Source organism: Sinohyriopsis cumingii, chromosome 11 (assembly GCF_028554795.1).
Source record: "Sinohyriopsis cumingii isolate HCF-2022 chromosome 11, ASM2855479v2, whole genome shotgun sequence".
In the NCBI taxonomy this organism is placed as follows: domain Eukaryota; kingdom Metazoa; phylum Mollusca; class Bivalvia; order Unionida; family Unionidae; genus Sinohyriopsis; species Sinohyriopsis cumingii.
The window spans coordinates 23916494-23938983 of NC_142971.1; the positions used below are offsets into that span (position 1 = coordinate 23916494).

The 22490-nt window shown below is 35.3% G+C and overlaps 1 protein-coding gene and 1 long non-coding RNA gene across 2 annotated transcripts in view; one reads left to right on the forward strand and one right to left on the reverse strand.

Moving 5' to 3' along the window:
- Nucleotides 1-227: 227 nt before the first annotated feature.
- The window catches only part of LOC149787783 (uncharacterized), a 44079-nt gene continuing 21816 nt past the window's right edge, over nt 228-22490 (forward strand). The window contains exons 1-7 of the mRNA XM_089973987.1: nt 228-361; nt 2209-2316; nt 3911-4048; nt 6156-6239; nt 7023-7190; nt 13213-13404; nt 14095-14283. Coding sequence (XP_089830113.1) covers nt 358-361; nt 2209-2316; nt 3911-4048; nt 6156-6239; nt 7023-7190; nt 13213-13404; nt 14095-14283 — 883 coding nt within the window. The 5' untranslated portion in view covers nt 228-357. The remainder of the gene's footprint in view (nt 362-2208; nt 2317-3910; nt 4049-6155; nt 6240-7022; nt 7191-13212; nt 13405-14094; nt 14284-22490) is intronic.
- On the reverse strand, nt 3127-9776 carry LOC149787784 (uncharacterized). Its single transcript, XR_016424099.1, has 3 exons — nt 9500-9776; nt 7663-7788; nt 3127-3478 (listed from the first exon to the last, which is right to left on the reverse strand). It is a non-coding gene; the product is annotated as an uncharacterized LOC149787784 (long non-coding RNA).

Here is a 22490-nt window from a genome sequence, read left to right on the forward strand (position 1 = left end):
GGGCGTACTCGATTCATATGTCCAGAGAATTCTTTGGTTAAGACTCCGCCCACTAAACAATAAGTCATCCTTCCTACACTGAATTAAGAATATCCCCATCAGTCATTAAATGTGGTATTATTTTGACACACCTGTCTTCAGAATGTTAAGATTATCATAAAGGTAAATACATATTTTAAAACGGAAAAAATTGGTAAAATGGGACAGACATATAAAGTTTCCAAGACCTTGTTTCATTGATGAGTTGGAAGTTGAGTTTGGTAGTACTTAAAACCAACGGTGCCGGGAACGTTTGTGTTTGACTGCACCGAACAGAAGGACTTATTTATAATTTACGAGTTTGAAGTATTGAACCAAATGAGTAAGTGTTATTTTATTGATTTTATATGAATGTTACTATGTTAGTCTTGTAACTTTTGGCTGATACATAGCAATTATGTATTGCCTTATTTAAATATTGTTATATCTATCCACATAATAAGAAGCATGGCTTGCGAAATAATGTTGGTATCTGAATAGAAGGAATTAACCAAAAACAACTTTTCAAATTATTTGACTATCTTATGGTGAAAAATGTCTCTTAGTTCATCGGAAGTAGATACGATTCTATTTCGATAATCACACAGAACATTTATATCATTTTCTGTTTTAAAATTAAGAAGGTAGAACATTCTTGTAGATAACTCCTGATATACCGTCTGCAGCTTTAAGATTTAAAAACAAAAAATGCTCATTTACAAACAGCGCACACTCATTATAAAGCTGTTAATTGGAGCTATACAAGTTACACATGTAGCGAGTGTACACCATTCTGAGGTATGTGTACCAGCAAAGTTGTGCCCTGATGTCGTTTACAACACAAAATATACAATTTTATGGTATAAGATCGCATTACATTTTGCTTTCCAATCGCCGAAAATCATAATAAATTAAAATTAGCTCAGTAACAACGATACAACTAAATTTGTCTAGATTAAAATGACGTATTGCCGCCATACCCGCTTTATAAGAGGGCAGTAGTATATTGATAGTATTATAACGAGAAATCAATCTATTTTATGTTCTTTCCCGGATTGAGAAGAAAACCAGGCTTCTAATGTCTCAGTGGATGAAACTGCTGTTCGTGTGTATCAAAATATGTGCTGGAAACGATTGATGTCAGATATGCTTAGTAACTGGTGACGTTGACGCTAACGTGAAAATTTAGCTCACTAAATTTAATGCAGAAATACATTGGCGATATAAGTGGGGTGAGGTGGGTGGCATTTGGTGTTCGATTACATTGTAAACGAAATGTTTTGACTAGGGTTTACAACTCTTTAATAAAAGCATATAAATATTAAGATGGAATAGTGTCACTCAGTAGGAGAACAAACCATGTTGATGTAAAACAATGAAAAAATGCGTAGGCTATTGACTTACTGAACTTGCTATGTAGTCTGTGTAAACATATCTTGTTAAACATGTCCAGGGTTGTGAGAAATCAGAAATACATAGTTTTGCTTTTTAGGATCGGCATCTGTGCTAGAATCTAATAATGGTTTTGCTTTCTTGAATTGCTGGCCCGCAGCAGTTACTGTGTTGTTAACGTGAGTGACATATGAAGTAACTAAATGTAACAGAAAACTGGTATGTAACTGCCAAATTATAGGTAAGGAAATATGTTGAAGTTACATTGTGAGAAAAGCGCTGTGTATTGCTTTGCAAAGGCTGACAGGATGAGAGTGCTACATACAACGCCGGTATGATATTTTGTTAATATTTTAGCAAACACAATATTTCAGTTTTTTTCTAAATTGGTTCAAAGTGATACATTGCAATATTTTTCCAACAATTCGTGTGTGCAGTGCAATTTATGCAGGTGAATTTAAAACGTTATTTCTAAACACCAACACTAACTTGTCGCCGTATGGTGGACTGCTTTTGGCCCTTATATACGTTTACAATAAATGCTAGGAACTTTATAGAAATCAAAAGGTGTAAATACAGATAATTACTACACTTGCCCCCTCTTTTTTTTCTCTCCTCGATTATCTAGTTTATGGTCATAATATTTGAACAGATAAATTCGTTATAATAACACCATGCCACTGTTAGATCTATTGAAACAATGCACACGTCAGATGTACTTGACTTTCCTCTCGGTCATGATTGTCAAGTTTCATGAAACGGTTGATTCATCTACGTATTCTTTTATTTTGCTTACAGGCATGGAACTCTTTAGCAAAGTAACGTTGACTTACGCTGGTTGTATGATTCTCGCATTACTAAAAGCAGTTTGGGCGGATGAATCAGAAACGTACATTCACTATGAAAGTAAGTATAAATTATGTATTTCGTAGATGTTGTTGTCAACTCGATATTACAATCTTTGTGTTTGAGAGAGACGGTTTTGCTAACCTTTCAGTTATTAGGTCATAACAGTACTGGTAATGGTATTTATTTGTAGCAGTAGTGATGTATTTGTAGTTGCAGTAGTAGTAATAGTAGTAGTAGTAGTAGTAGTAGTATTAGAAGTAACAGCAGTAACGGAAATTGGTGTAATAGAAGTAACAGTAATAATAGTACCTTCGCTTAGTTTTGGTAGAAGTAAGTTGAAACATATTGTATTGTCGCAGATTGAACTATGGCGGCAATTGTATCCGAAACAAGTTACATAAACGTACGAGTTTCTCTCCATTAGAGTAGTTACAAAACATGTTGTTAGAAGTAGTAGTAATAGTAGTAGGAATTGTAGCAGCAGCATTCGTAATAATAGCAAGAGTAACAGGAATTGTAGTAATAGTAGGATTATACTGTCTCGTTAAATATCAGCATCATTCGTACTAAGTATAAAAATAACTGAGTACTCAGGCGAAGAGGTTATAACAGTGTTATGGAATATTGATTGCAACACTATTGTTACGTGCATAAGCTTTTTGTTAGGTTCATGACTTCGTTCTAAGAACTTTTAATCAAGCTGCACCCTTTTTGTCTACACAGACATTTTAACAACATACTCGTGTTCTATCATTGTATCAAACTCTTCCATGCAAAATAAGTATGCAGTATCCCGATGAGAAGATATCAGAGTTTACATAGGCAACAAACACTCTTCATGTCTACATGCAAAATATGTTCATTCATTTCAACAAAAGCCAGTCCATAAGGTGCCCCTTGAATTATGACGATGACGACCAGTCCATAAGGTGCCCCTTGACCTTGACGATGACGACCAGCCCATAAGGTGTCCCTTGACCATGACGATGACGACCAGTCCATAAGGTGCCCCTTACCATGACGATGACGACCAGTCCATAAGGTGCCCCTTGACCATGACGATGACGACCAGTCCATAAGGTGCACCTTGACCATGACGATGACGACCAGTCCATAACGTGCCCCTTACCATAACGATGACGACCGGTCCATAAGGTGCCCCTTACCATGACGATGACGACCAGTCCATAACGTGCACCTTGACCATGACGATGAAAAGCTACATCAAGAGATTTTTTTTCAAAATCAAGTTTAACTATGAAATTGTCTTGTTTGGTTAATATAATGCAAAACGAAATTAGATTTTCCGTGAAATTAATCGTATTATAAATCAGAAAAATAACATCAGACATTGCAAGTACTATTCCGAAAGTGACATCATGACGGCAAGTTTACATCTCCCTGCCTATCCAATACCCCTTTTGTTTCAGGCTGCGGGTATCAAAACATGAGATAGTTTTATTTGCGTTGTGACTGAGAGCGTGAAGTTCAGCCAAAACAGAAATATATATATATATATATATATATATATATATATATATATATATATATATATATATATATATATATATATATATATATATATATATATATATATATATATATATATATATATATATAATCACCAAATAACAATATTTGCATATTTTAGCTACAACCTGTGATCGAGTACCTGTTGACGGCTACCCTTACCATTTCATCCAGTATCACAGCGAAATCGATTGGAGTATACAGGCATGTCCATCGGGATACTATTTCAGTGAACTGGCATGTGACTGTATGCAAGAAGGTTAGCTTCTGTCTGACATAAATATTAGATCGAACTGATATTTGAAAACATAAAAAACCGTACATGGAAGAAAGTTATTTAATAATGTAACTGACAGTTGAAGACTAGCATAATTATTACCATTTCACCATACAAATGCTAGATTTTGTATAAATACAACTAAGATACACTGGTCGACAGTGAAGAGAAAGGTGAGGTTTCAATCCACTGCAGACCAAGCCAGGCTGGTTTGCCGTGGAGTTTGTCTGGGTAAGATAGTTTGCTATATTGGCATGTGTGATGGATCGATAAAAGTAAAGTATTTGATCAATCAATCAATCAGTTAATCAATCAATCATTCAATCACACAAACATTCAATCAATCAATCAAGTAATCAATCAATCAATCAATCAATCAATCAATCCCATCAAGACCTTTTGATCGTTTCTCAAGAAGAGCTTTTGCATTTACTATTTCTTCAAAATTATTAAAGCAATCACAACCCTCTATTAGGAATCGTTAGTTCATTCGAGCGGCTCGGTGTTGCTCCGTTTACTTTTACGACAGATAAAATCCTTATCGACTGTCTTTTTGTTTATTGCCTGAATATTTGTTGAATAAAGTATGTTTACATTTATTCTCCAGATTTTGTAAGATATATTTTAGGAAAAATCGATGATTTTTGGAGATAGTATACATTTTTCGAAGAATTGGACCACTCATATTGGCGTGTATTATCGAGCCGTATAAGTTTACGAGAACATTGCAAATAACGATTAGGTCAGCCATATTTGGGAATTTATTTCAACATCATTTGAAATAAAAAGAAAAACTAGACATCCCTGGTTTAGACGTATTTTGGGACATAAATAACAACTTACCAGACCAGCCAAACATTGAAGTACTATGTCGTTATGTAAAACGCTACATGATCTATAAAGCTAGGATGAGTAGCGTAAGTGCTGAAGTAAAAAAAAACTTTGATGGCCAAATTTCCAACAGAAAACATAATAATGGTCAAGGCAGATAAATCTGTTAGTATGTTGATTATGCTATTACGTGTGTGTGTTTTTATTATATATTTGTAACGTAGCTTTAACAATTTTTCAGTTATATCGCTACGATGTCTGCAGTGTGACAGTTTATAATGATGTTTAACACTGGGGCATCATGCCGCATGATGTCCCACACAGTCACATTATCCAGACACTAGGCCGACGGCCAACCAGTCCTAACACTAACCACTTAATGCTGAGCGCCAAGCGAGTCAGCTGTTAGTACCATATTTATAAGTCTCTAGTATGATTCGGTCGGGGTTCATACCCGCAACCTCCCGTATCTAACCACTAGGGCACCGGAGCGGTATGCTATTAAGAGTTACTTCGCTGAATACTGTTATGTACAGTACTATTCTAGATAAGCAAATCCTTATCAACTTTGCTATTCTCTAGATTTTGTACAGGATCTAAAATAATGAATGAAACATTCAAATAAAACAACATATTTAACTGTAGCTCTTTTGTTTAAATAATCTCTAAATAGGATTGTATTTTGTCTAAGATATTTAAGAAGAAACAAAATAGTAATTAAAAAAACCTACATACGATTCAAAATTTAACGGTGACAAAAACATTATATTATGAAACGAGGTTTTTAATACGTCAGCAAAGGTATTTTTTATGGCGATTCGACCTGAGGTATGATACTCTAACTGGATTGAATGGCTTGAGAAAAAAAGGGTATGACATCAAATGTGTGCCAAACGAATGAGTGGATATTACTTCGAATTGCAAGCCATGTGAGGCAGCGATGAACCTTACATTTCTGTTGACGGCTTCATCTGATCTGTAATTCTTAGTGATTCATTGATAAGAAACCAATGTCGACATGACTCCTAATCTGATGTAAGTAAAACGTTCACGTTAAGCATAGACATTTGTTTATCGGAATAAATTCACAAGACTGTTATAACCTAGGTCGCGAAAAAGGCCAACGAATGATCTCAAAGTGAAATCGTTTTTAATCAGTGCACCACCAAAATAAAGCTCGATCACCGAGATATATAATTTTAAAAGAATAATGAGACATATTCTGTCTTAGAACTCGTTTTACAAATTGTATCTTCAGCTTTACCGGCCAAACCAACAGAAAGAAAAATAATGGCACCAAAACAAACACTGCCAAGAATGCAACTTCCTGTCACAAAGAAAGGTATGATATTTATTGTTTCTATCAGCTATCAGATTTCTTCCCGACCAAACCTAACTTTGCTAATTCCGTTTTTATTCGTCATCTGATCAAATTCATTATGACTAACAGTAATAGTAGAAGTGAGCAATACTAGTAACAGCAGCAACGGTATCAATGAAGTTAAGATCATTTCATAATACAAGGTTCGTTGGTTGTTCGGAGGTTGGGTTCACTATTAAGTGTAAATGCTTTCAGAAGTCTACATGCTCTGGGAAATGTATTGATTCAATGTTAATCGCTTCGTTTGGAGCTATTGTTCTATTCCATGCTTAACATCTATGACTTTAAGGATAAATTTGCTTCTCAAGCATAGAAGTTCTTAGTCAGTCATAAGTTAGATTTTGAAATTTATTTTGTTGCTACCACCATTCTTTCATCATATTCACACCCATACCACGATTTCATCATATCAACACCCCTACCATGATTTCATCATATTAACACCCATACCATGATTTCATCATATCAACACCCCTACCATGATTTCATCATATTAACACCCATACCATGATTTCATCATATTAACACCCCTACCATGATTTCATCGTATTCACACCCATACCATGATTTCATCGTATTAACACCCATACCATGATTTCATCATATTAACACCCCTAATATGATTTCGTCATATTAACACCCATACCATGATTTCATCATATTAACACCCATACCATGATTTTATCATATTAAAAACCACACCATGATTTCATTTCGTCTAAATATATTTCCAATATTTTACAGAGATCGTGTACAAAGCTAAACCCACAGATGCCAAACTTCTGGTGCCATTAAATCCCCCACAACCGATGATAAAGAAAACAACCACCACCACTACGACCACAACAACTGCAAAGACAACATATGTTACAAAAACCTCCACTACAACAAGGCCCAAACCAAAGTCGAAAAGTAATCTCTCTCTCTCTCTCTCTCTCATCAAATTGTTTGCCTAGTTTTTATTTATCGTCCTAATTAACGGTTGTCAAGAACTAAAAGCGTGCATATAAATATTGTCAGACCACGAAACTACGGCCACTTTAAATGTTAAGCTGATTAATCTACCGTATATAATTTCTTATAAGACAATTCCAATTGCCGTCACATAATGCGCTGGCAGATCTAGGTCAGTGCAGTTTCATAGGAATCATCGTCTGAAGAAAAAAAATGTGCCAGTACATTTATGCGACGTCAAAGTCAGAGTCCATATTGTTTGCAGTTGGATTCGACTTATAACCTAGTATATATGGTACCATTAACTGCAAGTATCATGTTCTCAAAAATTACCAAAATTAAATTTGAGAAATTATGTGAAAACACTATTTGGTGATTTTGGGGTAAGGCGAAGGATAAAACCCGATTAAATCATATTTATTTCACGTACCGGAAACAGAGGCCTAGTTCAGTCCTAAAAATCTGGACTGGAGATCACGAGAGCGCTTTCAAGTCCTTACACCACAATTGCTGTTCTATAATTTTTTACGGAGTAACCCAAACACTGCTAGAGTCCCTGTTAAATAACAAATTTGCTCGTAATAGCATTTTATAAAATGAGCTAGCAATTATTTACAATGATAATCATTTGCGTTGAAATGGAAAATAACTTTTCGAATACAAATTAGATTTAATTGAATCGACAGTAACGCGACATATTGTAATGTAAGAGGTGTGTGTGTGTGATATGGATTTTTAACGTAGCTTTTAACATATTTTTAGTCTTATCAATACGATGTCTGCAGCGTGGCAGTTTATAGTGATGCCTAGCACTGGGGCATCATGCCGCAGACATGTAGCATGATGTCTGAACCAGTCACATTATCCTGATTCAAGGCTGATCTGTCTTAACACTAACCTCTTAATACTGAGCGCCATGCGAGGCAGCTACTAGTATCATTTTTATAAGTCTTTGGTATTACACGGCCGGGAGTTCGAACCCGCTACGTCCCGCTTCCGAGGCAGACGCTCTAACCACTTTGATTAATTTTCTTGAGACTGACCGCTCCAGTGGCCTACACTGGAGCGGTCAGTCTCAAGAAAATTGATTAATTGACTATTTCGGAAATTTCTATTGACTCATTAGATTAATGGCAATCCACACAATTAATTGATGCAGTTAGGTCACTTGTTTCCATGTCAACATCATTTTCTGATAAGCACATTATATTTAAATCAAAATAATGTTATTTTGTATAATGTAAACATACCTAAGTCTACATAATAAACTCTTAGTCCATGTCACGTTAAATATTGCTATATGTATGGGGTTAAATAGGCAGACAGGTAGGTAGGCATTTTCGTTGCAACAATGACCTAATCTTCGTGCGTCAGACAGCAAATGTGTCAGGTAGATCCGCAGGAAGGTGGCAGGTTGGCTTCTAATTATCTTTCTGATTAAAGTTTAATTTTTAAGAAGGCCTGAGGGAGCTTTTCTAAATTTCATATCATTTCTTTTTCTTTCGTTTTTTTTTTTTTTGAGGGAATTATTCCAGAACAAATCTGACGTCATAATTACTTCTAAATGTCCAAAGCTAGTACGCAAAAGCAATGAACGGACATATAATTTACCTAAATCTGTCTGTTTCGTGGTTATTGGACGTTATATTAGTAGCAGTTAACACAAGTTAATATCAGGTTACGGAGCCCCGGGTGGCCAAGTGGTCTAAAGCGTTCGTCTTTTCCGATCACTGCCATCTCACCTCTGTCCGCGTGGGTTCGAGTCTCGGGCTCAGCTAATATAGGTATGTGATAATGCTACCAGTAGCTTCCCGGAGGTAGGTGGTTCTTAGCGAGATTTACCCCAGGTTCTTCCTACATCAGTTATACTGACCGCATTGTATAGCCTATATTGCTCCGAAAAAATGGCGTTAAACACCAAAACAACAACAACATATAATTACACAATTTGTGCAACGATGCTTGACGTTATAAAGACAAGACATCTCGATAATAAAAGCAGTTGTATTTTACAATTATTTCTCATTCTCAAGTTGTATTATCTGATTGTCTTCATCGCTTGCATTTGCCAGTCAGACCACATGGATATATTATTGTAATGACTACCTAATGTCACGCTCGTGTGTTTTCGATGTCGGTAAACATGATTAAATATTCATTTCTTCTTGTTCTTTCATTAATATGTCAAGTGGTTGGCCATAAATGTACTGACAACAAAAGATTTTTCCATCTGTTCATAAGCGTTGTAAATAATGACACCACTTTACCTTTCTGACAGTAACTATTACAAGTTGTCTCATATGTGATATGATGGATCCGAACATCGCTCAGCCATTTGCGTCAGGTCTTCAAATAACCTCAGAAAATATTGTAGAAATACACTTTTATTTGATGTATTCGACGATTCGCCTCTGGCGGTGTGCACCAAATATGCTACGACAGCAGAGGCTGAGATTATTCCGATTGTGACTTAGTCGCCATCTACCGCCATATTGTTATATGTGAACGATAAGTAAGTAGTTCAGTACATAGTTCTCAATGGAGACGAAATACATCCGAGGTTTATTTGACGACCGAGCCAAAAATGGCCGAACGGTGTTCCGATTCATGAAATGATGTGACGTAATTAAGAGGTGCTCCACGTATATTACATTCTTCTAACGGAGTGGCAGGTCTAAGGTGAAGTTATTTGCACTTGACAATATATACAGTGGAGAGAATGTTGGTATACCTGTATACTACTTTCATGTACTGTGGATGAACTTTTGTCACATGTAGTATTTGTGAAAATCGTGCATGATCAAAGTACACATCTAATCAAATTGCTACCCCATGTCCTCGAAACATCAACCTGAACTAGTCAAAAATACACTAACCTTAGCAGGAACTAAGTTAGGTAAACAAATTTTGCAAGAGTAGGCAATACCAGGTTTTAAAATTGCAATGAATTAAAAATATATTTACAAAATTGTAGATAGTTATTTGTTCGTCTTTATCTACAACTTACCTATGAAGTCCAGGAAGTGAAAATGACCAAGGCGAGTTAGCAGATTTTTTTAAAAATGTAGCACATCTGAAGTTAGGCTGAGTTGTAAACCATATAACGCAAATTACAACCATCAATAATACACCAAAGAAAGGGGAATTAAATATTCTTTAAAAAATGCCTAACGTATACAAGGTCTTTGCTAAACAGCCAGGCTATCCGCTGAGATAAATCTGGGAATTCGTTTTCTATTTAATTTAAACCCTAATGCAAATTATGAAACTCTAGAACATTTGCGCATGGTAATAAAACTCCCCGGAACAGGTGTAATGACCGTAGTCATGTATAGTACATCTGAGACAAGAGGAAACGTTTCCTTAGATATATTATGCAATTAGCCGATGGGATCTGGACATTTTATCTTGTGCTGTACTTACACAATATAGTAACATTAACACATATTATCTATATATTATAAAACCTGTTGGCAGTTAGGTTTTATGAAGAAAAAAAAATACTCCGCATGCGACAATATCTTCATTCAGGCTTTAGGTCAGAAATATATACCCAAAAGAAAAGATAGATTTTATTCGTCTTTTTGTAGATTTCAAAAAAGTCTTTGATAAAGTACAGCATGATATATTATGGTCGTCAATAATACGCAATGGTATGAATGGTAAAATAGTAAAAAGTTTAATGGATATGTTTAGAAATCTAAAAGCTGTGTTCGAACACAGAAAGGTTAAACTATTTACTATTTATTTCGAATGTACATTGGGTACAAGGCAAGGGTGTATTTTAAGCCCTATCATATTTACTTTTTATAAATGATTTGATTACACAACTGAAGCTCGAATGCAACAGAGGTGTATTTATCTCAGAAGATATTGTTGATATTTTTGCAATACTTTACGCTGATGATGTTGCTAATTGCACCGATACAGCAAAGCTACTTCAGAACCAAATAAATGTTATCGAACATTCCTGTGATAAAACTGTTATGATGGTCAATCTTGATAAAACTACAATCATTGTTTTCAGAAATGGGGAATATCTCAAGCGAAAGGAGGTATGGTTTTCAAAGAAAGTAGTATTGAATATTCGCCTTACTGCAAGTACATTGGTTTAAATTTCACCCCAAAGTTGGTTTGGACGAAAGCAAAATAGATACTAGCAGGTCAGGCAAAGAAAGCAACTTCAAAGATTTTGAATTATCAAAAACGATTCTGATGCTTTGTTGTAGAGGATGCATTTAACGCTTTTGAATCGGTAATAAAACCAATTACTTGCTATGGTCAGAAATTTGGGATATGAATTTAGTAGAGATACTGTGTTCCTAAATCTACCACTAACGCGGTTGTGTTATGGGAGTGCGGAAGATACACACTTTGTACCTCGTACTTTTCGAGTTGCATTAAATACTGGTTGAAGGTTGTAAGAATGCCTTCAACTCGATACCCACACCAATGTTATTTAATGTTGAAAAGATTAGATTAAATTAGCCGTGTCACCTGGGCTACCAAAGTTGAAGATATGTTATTTCGTTTCGGTTTTGGGTATGTTTGGCTACATCAAGATGTTGGAGACGAAAAACATTTTTTCGCACTCTTTTAGCAAAGAATTAAGGATTCAACACAAGAAAACGGGCGAAGTGATATTAACAACTCACATAAATGTAGGTATTATAGCATATATAAAACCGAATGAGGACCGGATAAATACCTCTCATGTGACATATCGTATTTTCTTAGGAAATTACTTGCTAAATTTAGATGCTCAGTGCATACGCTGAAAACAGAGACACGTAGGTACAGCAGGATTGAGAGAAATACTATCTTTTGTGAACTATACCGGAAAAATGTTTATTTGGTAGATATGAATTCCAGTTTGTCTTTTTTGTCATTGTCCAACTTACGACCATATTAGAAAGAAATATTTCAGTGAAGTTTATTATCTCTATCCGTCTGTAGAAAAATGTGTATCCATAATGAGCCATAGCAATATATTAATTATCAAAAATCTTACTTGCTACATCAATTTGGCTTTTCGTCTTAGATAATCTTTTATAACTCAAACGAATGGTAAATAATATACTTCGAGGTAGTAACATCTTTATGAAATAATGCACGAATTATTGGAAAGTAACTATCTATTCTTAGTATAAACACCATTTAACTTCTTTAAACCATGGGGAACATTATATTTCCTTGTATTGTATTTTGTAATATGGTCTGGTGGCCTAAATTACTGAAAAAAGTATTACTATTAATTATTATTGTTATTATTATTATTATTATTATTATTATTATTATTATTATTATTATTGTTGTTGTTGTTGTTGTTGTTGTTGTTATCATTATTATTATTATTATTATTATTAAACCTGCTTGCAGCACAAGACTTGTCGTCACATGTTATAGTACACATGTACGTACCGCTCATACAACTTCTAGTACACATTCACGTACCACTGATACAACTTGTAGTACACATTCACGTACCGCTGATACAACGTGTATCACACATTTACGTACAACAGATAAAATATATTCCTTCCAGTAGTTGTACTTTCTTCTGATAAAGTCAAATAGCCTATTTCTTTCTTCAGCCACTGTTAAGATTGATTTTGATATGTAAAGATTTAAATGTTGATAATTTGAAATGATGATGATGATGATGATGATGATGATCATCATCATCATCATCATCATCTCGGCAATAGTTTTTTCCCATGGGCTGTAGCATCTTTTGTTTTGGTTCATGCGTTCTTCGATGCAAAGGCAAATTTACATAATGATCCCTCCAATTTTCCACAAGAACATAAGCAACCTAAACAACCTAAAACGAAAGCAGACATTTTGTGTAGAAGACAATAACATAGAGTTTGAGAAGAGTTTGGAGGTCCTATAATTCTGATAGATCGAGAAATAAGCGGATAGAGGTACGAAAAATAATCCAGAAATACTTTCATTGCAATCTCTTTTGCCATTTCAGGTCTTTGTGATGGGTGTATTTTTGAGGGTGGAGTCGGGTATAACCCTCATCCTAGTGAATGTGACAAGTTCATCATCTGTTATAACAGTCTGGGAAAGGCGAGGGAAGATACCCGTTCTTGTCCCCATGGTAAATACTGGGACCAGGATGTCAAAACCTGCCGGACGTCAGAGCAGGTCAAGTGCAAGCACGGTGAGGCTGGTATAACAATTATTAAAACAATAATGACTAATTTCAAGATTCTACCAAATTTTAATAGAAATTTAAAAACAAACTGTAAAAATAAATATATATCTGCATGTGTTTGATTTATCTAAATATAACAGCTTGTTAATATTTTTAACTTGCATTCTGCCATTAAAAATTACAATTCAGTATATATATATATATATATATATATATATATATATATATATATATATATATATATATATATATATATATATATGTATATATATGTATACATGCATACATATATATGTATACATGCATACATATATATATATATGTATACATGCATACATATATATATATATGTATACATACATACATATATATATATATATATCTATGTATACATACATATATATATATATATATGTATACATACATACAGATATATATATATATGTATACATACATACATACATATATATATCTATGTATACATACATACATATATATATATCTATGTATACATATATATATATATATATATATATATATATATATATATATATATATATATATATATATATATATATATATATATATATATATATATATATATATATATATATATATATATATATATATATATATATATATATACCCTTATGCTGAAACGAGAGTATTTACTATTAAAACCTGTGTGTTCCGTAGACAAGTGCCTTAAGCCTGGACTGAAGACTTACCGTCACGAAAACCGATGTGGAGAATACTGGGAATGTGTAAACGGCGTATCGATTGCTCGCTGTTGCCCAAGTGGCCATGCGTACATTGATGGTGTGGGCTGCGTCATCGATACTAAATGCAAATCTCGATGTGACCAGAAAGACGAACAAAAACATTGTAAGTTAGAAATTAATACTTATTTAATTGTGAAGTCAATTAGCTACTCTGTCATAAAGCTATTTTTTTCTCGTGCATGTTTCAGTCTCTATGAAAACGTGTTTGACCTCGTAATTGACGATGCATAAACCGCTCCTTATAAAAAATAAAAATCAGAAACAATAATTTAAAACATAATCATTAACTACAGACGGATGCTAACAGTCTATTTTGGTAATGAAAGGTTTTTCCAATGAAAAATTTCTTGATCTGTGTACGTATATATATATATATATACATGTTTGTGTGTATGTGTGTGTATGGTTAAGTTGAGTTTAACTGCACATCATTAAAATACCGGCATTGTAGTAATTAATAAAACGAAGGTAGTAAAAAAATTGTTAAGGTAAAATGTAGCTAAAGTCCTTTGGAATATAAGCCTATGCAAATAACTAAAAACTTTTATTCCCGTACAATAAATGATGAAACGTAGAAACGAAAGAAAAAAATATTTAAATGATGTAAAACCATAAAAGTAAAACGTACAATCTGCAAATGAATCATATGAGGAGAAATTGTCTGTTTTCAATTCGTATATTAAAACGATTAATATATGGGTGGGCTTTTAGAACCTAAAACTGACATGGGATAATTGCTGTCAATGTTTCATCCAGAACTGCATTGTACGACAGAAACGCATTCAATTTATATCATATGATAGTAATCGAAAGTAATTTTCGAGAATTAAATTTGATTTATTCTGTCTCGCTGAAAATTAAATGCTGACGTTAACATTTTGGGAACAGAGAGAAATTTGGTTATTATATGATATAAACATTGCCGATCCATGCATTTCTTGTTTCCACGTGATTATTTAATATTGTATTACTGAACATTTGTGGGAAACCTATTTTTGTGAACATCTCTCTTTGTCCAAACCATAAATATAAGTGCTGATGAAAATGTCATTTTTAAATTCAAAACCAGGAAAATAGATTTCTGTGAAAATGAACATAAATTAATTAATTTTATTAGAAAAGGTCATAATTTAGGTAACTCGTAGTATATACTAGTACTGATTTAACACCACAACAAAATGTCGATGTGAATATCTGAGTGACATTAAGTATCATTACTATGTTAGCCATTGTAAAAGTTATCGAAATAATTATTATATTAACTAATGATAATATGATAATATCCATTAATTTGGCAAAGTACACAATTTCAGAATGATATGTCAAAGCAAAATTAATAAAATGTCGTTGTCTTAAAATTATTGTACAATTTGAAAACTTCGTTTTATCAATGTAGTAACGCAGAGCTGTTAATCACATTGGCACAAAATGGAGAAAATCAATGCACATCGACGCTTTTTGCATTAAAAAATATAGTGCAAAGAAAATGAAGTGGAAAATCAATTGAAGTGAAAACAATTTGTATAGTCATTGGTGGCCTCATGGTGACCCATGAAATATTTCCGTATATCTACTCATAGACAGTATACCCTCTATGTACAAACCATATGTAACAGTGAATAGCGCGCACTTAATTCGAATGGTGCAAATGTATCATTCGGCTTTGTAAAAGATTTCATACGTATATAAACAAGTGTGAAAATTAATTGACTCGTAATTATAGCTGATGCTGCACAAAATCGTTATGCAACTATTTTAGTAAGCATTTTCTGAATTTTGACCATTTAAGTATATACACGTATGCGAAAAAAATAGGACTGGAATTACACAATGTGAATGTTGATTACATTATTACACTATGTGAATGTTGATGACATTATTACACAATGTGAATGTTGATGACATTATTACACTATGTGAATGTTGATGACATTATTACACTATGTGTTGATTACATTATTACACTATGTGAATATTGATGACATTATTACACTATGTGAATGTTGATTACATTATTACACTATGTGAATGTTGATTACATTATTATACTATGTGAATGTTGATGACATTATTACACAATGTGAATGTTGATTACATTATTATACTATGTGAATGTTGATTACATTATTACACTATGTGAATGTTGATTACATTATTACAAATGGGTAACAATCATTAACTTTGAGAGGCTTTTAAAAGGTATACAGTGACATTGGCAAATGCAGATAATCGTTAGGGCGAGGGACGTTAATAAGTAGACGATGAGTCTGTGGGAGAAGCCTGCAGAAGATTCTGCATTGTATGCATTTCCAGGCTATACTTTTAACCATCGAACTGTAAAAAGCCCAGCTTAATCTTGAACCATCTTGTCGTTTAGCGCTTGTAATTTTTGTGAGGGCGCCAATTTTGCACACACATCCCTTATCATCTGTTCCTGGTATATAAGTAAATATATCCATTTCACCGTTTTCGACTGAATATGTCTCAGATTGATTCACAGATGATAGTGTTGTTATACGGCACTTTTGACACCTTTTCGGCTCTCTCGCGTCGAGTACGTGGGATCTAAGTGTTTTTGCTCAACCACCAGGCTGGATTGGCCTGTGCGGGATATTGAACCTGCGATCCTTGAATTAATCTCCAAACTACGAGTATAAGTACTGATGAAAATATCGTTTTTAAAAGCAAAACCAGGAAAATAGATTTCCTAACATGACTCCGATGAACCTCTGCGGCTCATATATAATGAAGTATTTATATGAGTCCTGCATACCGTATGGATTTGTGTATAACGTTTACATAATGCGAACAACGCCGACTTAGATATGGTTGGGCACAACTTGTACACTAACAGGTACAGTAGTATGTGTCTCAGCAATAGCAATAACATGAAGTCATTTGATATGTTAGGTGGAACATACATGCGATTGATGTTTGGATGCAAATATCTGTTGTTAAAGCCCCAATGCCGCCGTTACGTGCAAAGGTCGTAAATTTATGATAAAGGGCGGCATTGAGGCTTTATGTACCTTAAGCATAATGCGTTCTCTGTGTAGATCGTGTGATGATTCATGTTTTAATAGACTGAGGGAGGTCAGATTAGGTGCATGAATAATGACACGCAGATTATCGTGTGTGTGTTTGCGTGAGTGTGTGTGTGTGTGTGTGTGTGTGTGTGTGTGTGTGGAGAGAGAGAGAGAGATAGAGCGTGAGGAAGAGACTGTTTAACTTCTATGTCTACATGTAAATTTGTGAGGATTGTTAACAGTAAATAATACTGGAAGCAGAGACTATGTATATTTCAAAGGCGACCACTGTCCACGCCTGATTGCATAAAGTGTACCTGTTGAACTGTTGAGCTATAATATATCGGAGTACCAAGCAAATCATCCAGGTCTCATATATTTAATGTCCGTAGATCAGTAAAAGAATGTTAGACATGTGCAAAGTATGACAGTAAAGCTTTTGCCCCACTGGCCCTCTTTGGGATCCTTGCCACCCGTCTTCGACTCTACCACAAGAAAAAATACGCTCATACGTGACCGTTGCACATTGACACTTTTTAATATGCACACACCTGACCAATCATGCAGGGTGGGGGATAGATTCTCGTACGGATGTTAGCGCCCAAAGAGGGCTAGTGGGGTCGGTGGGAGCACAACCCAACCTTTGATACTACTCATGCTTTGTTATAAATGTGGTGTACTGACCAATACAGGCTGTGAGCCAATCTCAGTTATTGAATGTACTGGTAGTAACAAATAACGTTTTCAATACACACGAGTCCGTATTACTGAGTGTAACTATACTATATCAACAGAGGTTGTGTATTGATTTTCTTCACATTATGGTCTCTATAGCATGGAATATGCACTGCCTGATACTTTTGATCTGGCAAAAAGAAATATATAGTTGAGTTGTGAATATTTTTGTATTGAAGAAATGCTTGCCGAGGTTTATAAAGTAATGTCAAGCGATCAACTCTCAAAGTGTACTGAAGACATTTATGAAGGTCTCTAACAGTGGCATTCACTTGCCGAAGGACTGGGATATTAAACATGTAACGTATAAACTGAAAGCGATGGATCTATTGAATTCATCATGCAGATTTATCAAGGAAGCCCTAAAAATGGTGAGTACATTTACCGAGACATATTAAGAGCACATTGATAAATTGGTCCATCTGGGAGTGATCTTAGAAATGGAATGAAATAAACTTGGATATAATTTTGAAAAAAATAAAATTTGAAAGAATCTGCAGAATAGTGTGCATCAAAACGTATACCGCAATCGCCCACTGTGTCCAAAGGGAGTGACGTTTTTGATCAGGTCATTGATGAGGTTGTCCAACAGCAGGCTAATTAAATAAATGTTTTGGGGCAATAATATAAGAATGGCATTCAGAAGCATGCCAATTTACTCAAAGGAGTGGCAATCAACTCACCCACCCAAGAAGAGAATTATTGTATGAAATAATATAAGACGTTGCAGAGCAGGAGCAGCGCAAGCACCGACAGCAATTTTCAGAAGCTATTGCTAACAGCGAAGGGCACATCTACATCTGCGCTATAGCTCTCTGCCTTGGAAATACGAACTCTGGCAGAACATGCTAATTCGGGGTACTGTATAAAACATCCCCAGGTGTTACATCATGGTCCAGGGGTACGACCATGTGTTAAGAGTGGCACTGTATTCAAATAACATAATCTACTTTACCAGCTCAGTGGATCTGCCTGTGAATACTACAATGCACGCAGAAATAAACCAAAACCACGAACACATATGGCTGTATAAACATATACAAAATAAATAAAACAAAAGTAAATTAAATAATAATCAGGATTGAAGCTATTGCAGTTTCTGACCCTGAAAACATGCAAAAAATAAAACAAGTTATCGACAGACTTCGTAATTAAAGATGCCCTTCACCCTCTTCTAGTATAAGCTTACCTGCTATGCTGTAGCTAAAACAGATCGCATAACAGCATGAAATATGCATACCAAGCCGCATGATAAAAACTGACGTACTTTAATTATTGAGACCTGTAATTACACTGAATCCAACACCACCACCGGTTGCCACTGCCACTGCAGCAACAATCACCAACGAACAACACTACAGCACTAAAACAAATTGTATGTGAACATAATATCAGAATACAAAGGGTTACAAGAAAAGCCGACATCCTGGCAGTATTAGCCGAGTATGAACAAAACCGTCGTCGTCGTCTGGCATCTGTAATCGGTACTGAAGCGGCTAAGTATGTTCATGCAAAAGCACATCAAATACAAGTACCCGAATTCAAATTTCAAAAACGTAGTGATGAGTTGGCAATTATTCCACCCACCTACAAACCTGGTAAATCTGCTCGAAAACTATTGGCAAATATGATTCCAAGAATCGTAACTGTGTAACGAAAGTTTGGTCACACTGTCGTACATGCAGACATTGTCATCGGCACTCATCTAGTTATACTGCTTAGTCGCGACAAGAGTGGATTTACAACAACTACACCATGGATTCACACGTAATCCTGAACTGCAGCGACACCAGCGTCATCAGCGATGAAATTGGCAGAGGTATTTAACACATTCTCGAAACTATGGTGAAATACACCAGTGCAGATTAGGATTGGACTCTGGAAATATGTTGCCAAGTCGAAGTACATCTCCCATTGAATCACCATTGCTTAGATCCAGTTACATTGCAACACCACCGTGGTTCCCACCAAGGTCAGTCATAAACGTATAAAACGTTGACAAACGTTGTTTTGACAGAGCAATTTTGTTAGCGTTATATCTGGCCAGTCATCACAAAGACATACCTCGAAAATACCAGCAACACATGGGCGAACTCAACTTTGGTGATATTGAATTTCTCGTGCAGGTTACCAAAGTCACACTGAATAAATATGAAACATTTAATCCACGTGTCGCTGTCAATGTATTCGCTTATGACAACGGCGTTTACCCACTTGCATTATCCCCCCATGGACAAAATGAACGAACTCGGATTTATTTGGTGTTGCTGAGTGAAATGAAAGAAACAGAATAGATATCGCTGTATGTATGGATAAAAAATGACTGCTAAACCGACAAAGTAAGTACAAGGGTAACAAATATAAATGCAGACTTTGCATGCATGTATTTAAATACAAACAACGGCTCACCAGTCATGACTATTACTGTGGTGGTATATGTGAAAAACAGCAGCGATCAATCATACCAGAGCCTGTAAAAACATTGTCAAACTTATAGCAGCGCAAGGAACAATGAAAGACCCATATATTATCTACACGGATTTTAAATTCTGGAATTTCTTCAGCAGAAAACTGATTTCACGCATCCAGCTCTGATAATAGTAATATCGATCGAACTGTTCAAGTCTCTGAACAAATCCCGTGCGTATTCCGTTATATAAGAGTTCGATGTGATGGGCAAACAGAGCATTCTGTCCTTTATCGTGCCCAAAGTGCTTGTACTGTGAGCACAGTTGATATGTTTCTAAGATTGATTGAAGATACGGCAAAATTTGTTCGACATCAGCTCTATTCACCGGCAGTCATTATTATGATTGATGATGTGAATCTTCCGCAACCTTTCACTGTTGGATTTGTGAAGAAGCTTTGACTTCCACTGAAGAACAAAATCCTGGTTGCCAAGTACGTGACCACTGTCATATCACTTCCGCGCACAGAGGTGCCGCACACAATGCGTAGAATTCGCATCTGAGAATTTACACAAACAAAACAGAAGTCCCTGTAGTGCTTCATAACTTGCATGGGTACGATGGTCATTTATTAATGCAAGCAGTAGCCACGGTATTTATATCACCAAAAAGAGTGATACTCAATAATATAGAAAAACAAATGACGTTTAGGATAGGACAAACGATTCATTACGGTTTATGAATTCATACTTAGACAAGTAATCGAGTAAAACTTCGCAATCACTCGTCGATACTGTCCAACCAACATAAACCAGATAACGAGAAAATGTGTGTGTCCATACGAGTCAGTTGCGACCGATCGTAGCGTTCTATTCATCGTTGTAAGGCAAAGGTATTTCAAAAGAAGATTAGGAACATGCAAATAAAGTTTGGTCTGCATTAGAATGCAAAACCTACTTGACTATCACGATCTGTATCTGTGCACTGATGTGATATTGCTCAATGATGTGTTTGAAAATGTTCGTGACACTGCCATGCAAGTGTATAAGCTCGATCCCGGTTATGGGATGGATGCATTGATATCTAAGACCAAAATCGAGCTAGAATAGTTCACTGACATTGATCAACAAGTCACAAATACCCCGCTGACCCCAACAGTTACATCATGTAGCTAGATCTAAATAACCTTTATGACTAGACAATGATGCAACTACTTCCAGATGGTCGATTTCAGTGGATCGTTCCTGCTCACATTGATCTACAACAACACATGCACGATGGCAACATCAATGGTTACCACAGATACTTCTTTGCAGTTGATCTGGAATACCCCTAAACATTTACATGACGCATATAACGTTTATCCGCTTTCACAAGAAGCGCTTACGATGCCCGGAGCATGGTTGTTCCAGTATCAGTGCAAAACCATCTATGAATCTTGACGCAAATACACTGAATGTACCAAAGTGGTGACAAGACTTATTACCAAACATAATTATGTAATGTACGTGCGAAATCTACAGCTGTATTTGTGATTGCCTATGCGTGTAACCAGGATCATTCGAGTGCTTGAATGTTACCAACAAGTTTGAATAGTCTCCTTATATTCGGATGAATAATGCCTACACACATAAGCCACCAATAATTTTGAAAAGGGCTTTTCAAGTTCAAGTTCATGAACAATGGCGTCTCTGAAAAAAGACATGGAAAATTTGATCTGAACAAGACAATTTTCTAAAGCTCATTTCGGACCCTGCTTTTGAATCCAGAAAAAAATCTTTGATTGTGGACTTGTTGCCATTCGCAGTAAAAAGTCAAAACTAAAGCTAACAAAAGCAATCTATGTTGATTCATCCGTGCTGGGCTTATCTAAACTGCTTATGTACAAATTTTAATATGACAAGATAAAACCGTTTTGTCCAGTCAGGATCACGTACACCGACACCGATTCGTTGCTGATGCATATCACCACCGATGATCTATAAGCTGACATGGCACAGCCAGGTTTTGGTCAATTAATTTGATACCAGCAAGTAATCAAAAGAGCATCCTTTGTTTATTACTGAGAATAAAAAGGAGCTTGGTAAGTTCGAAGGCGAATGCTCGAGGAAGCTAATCGAAGAGTATGTGGGACTGCGACC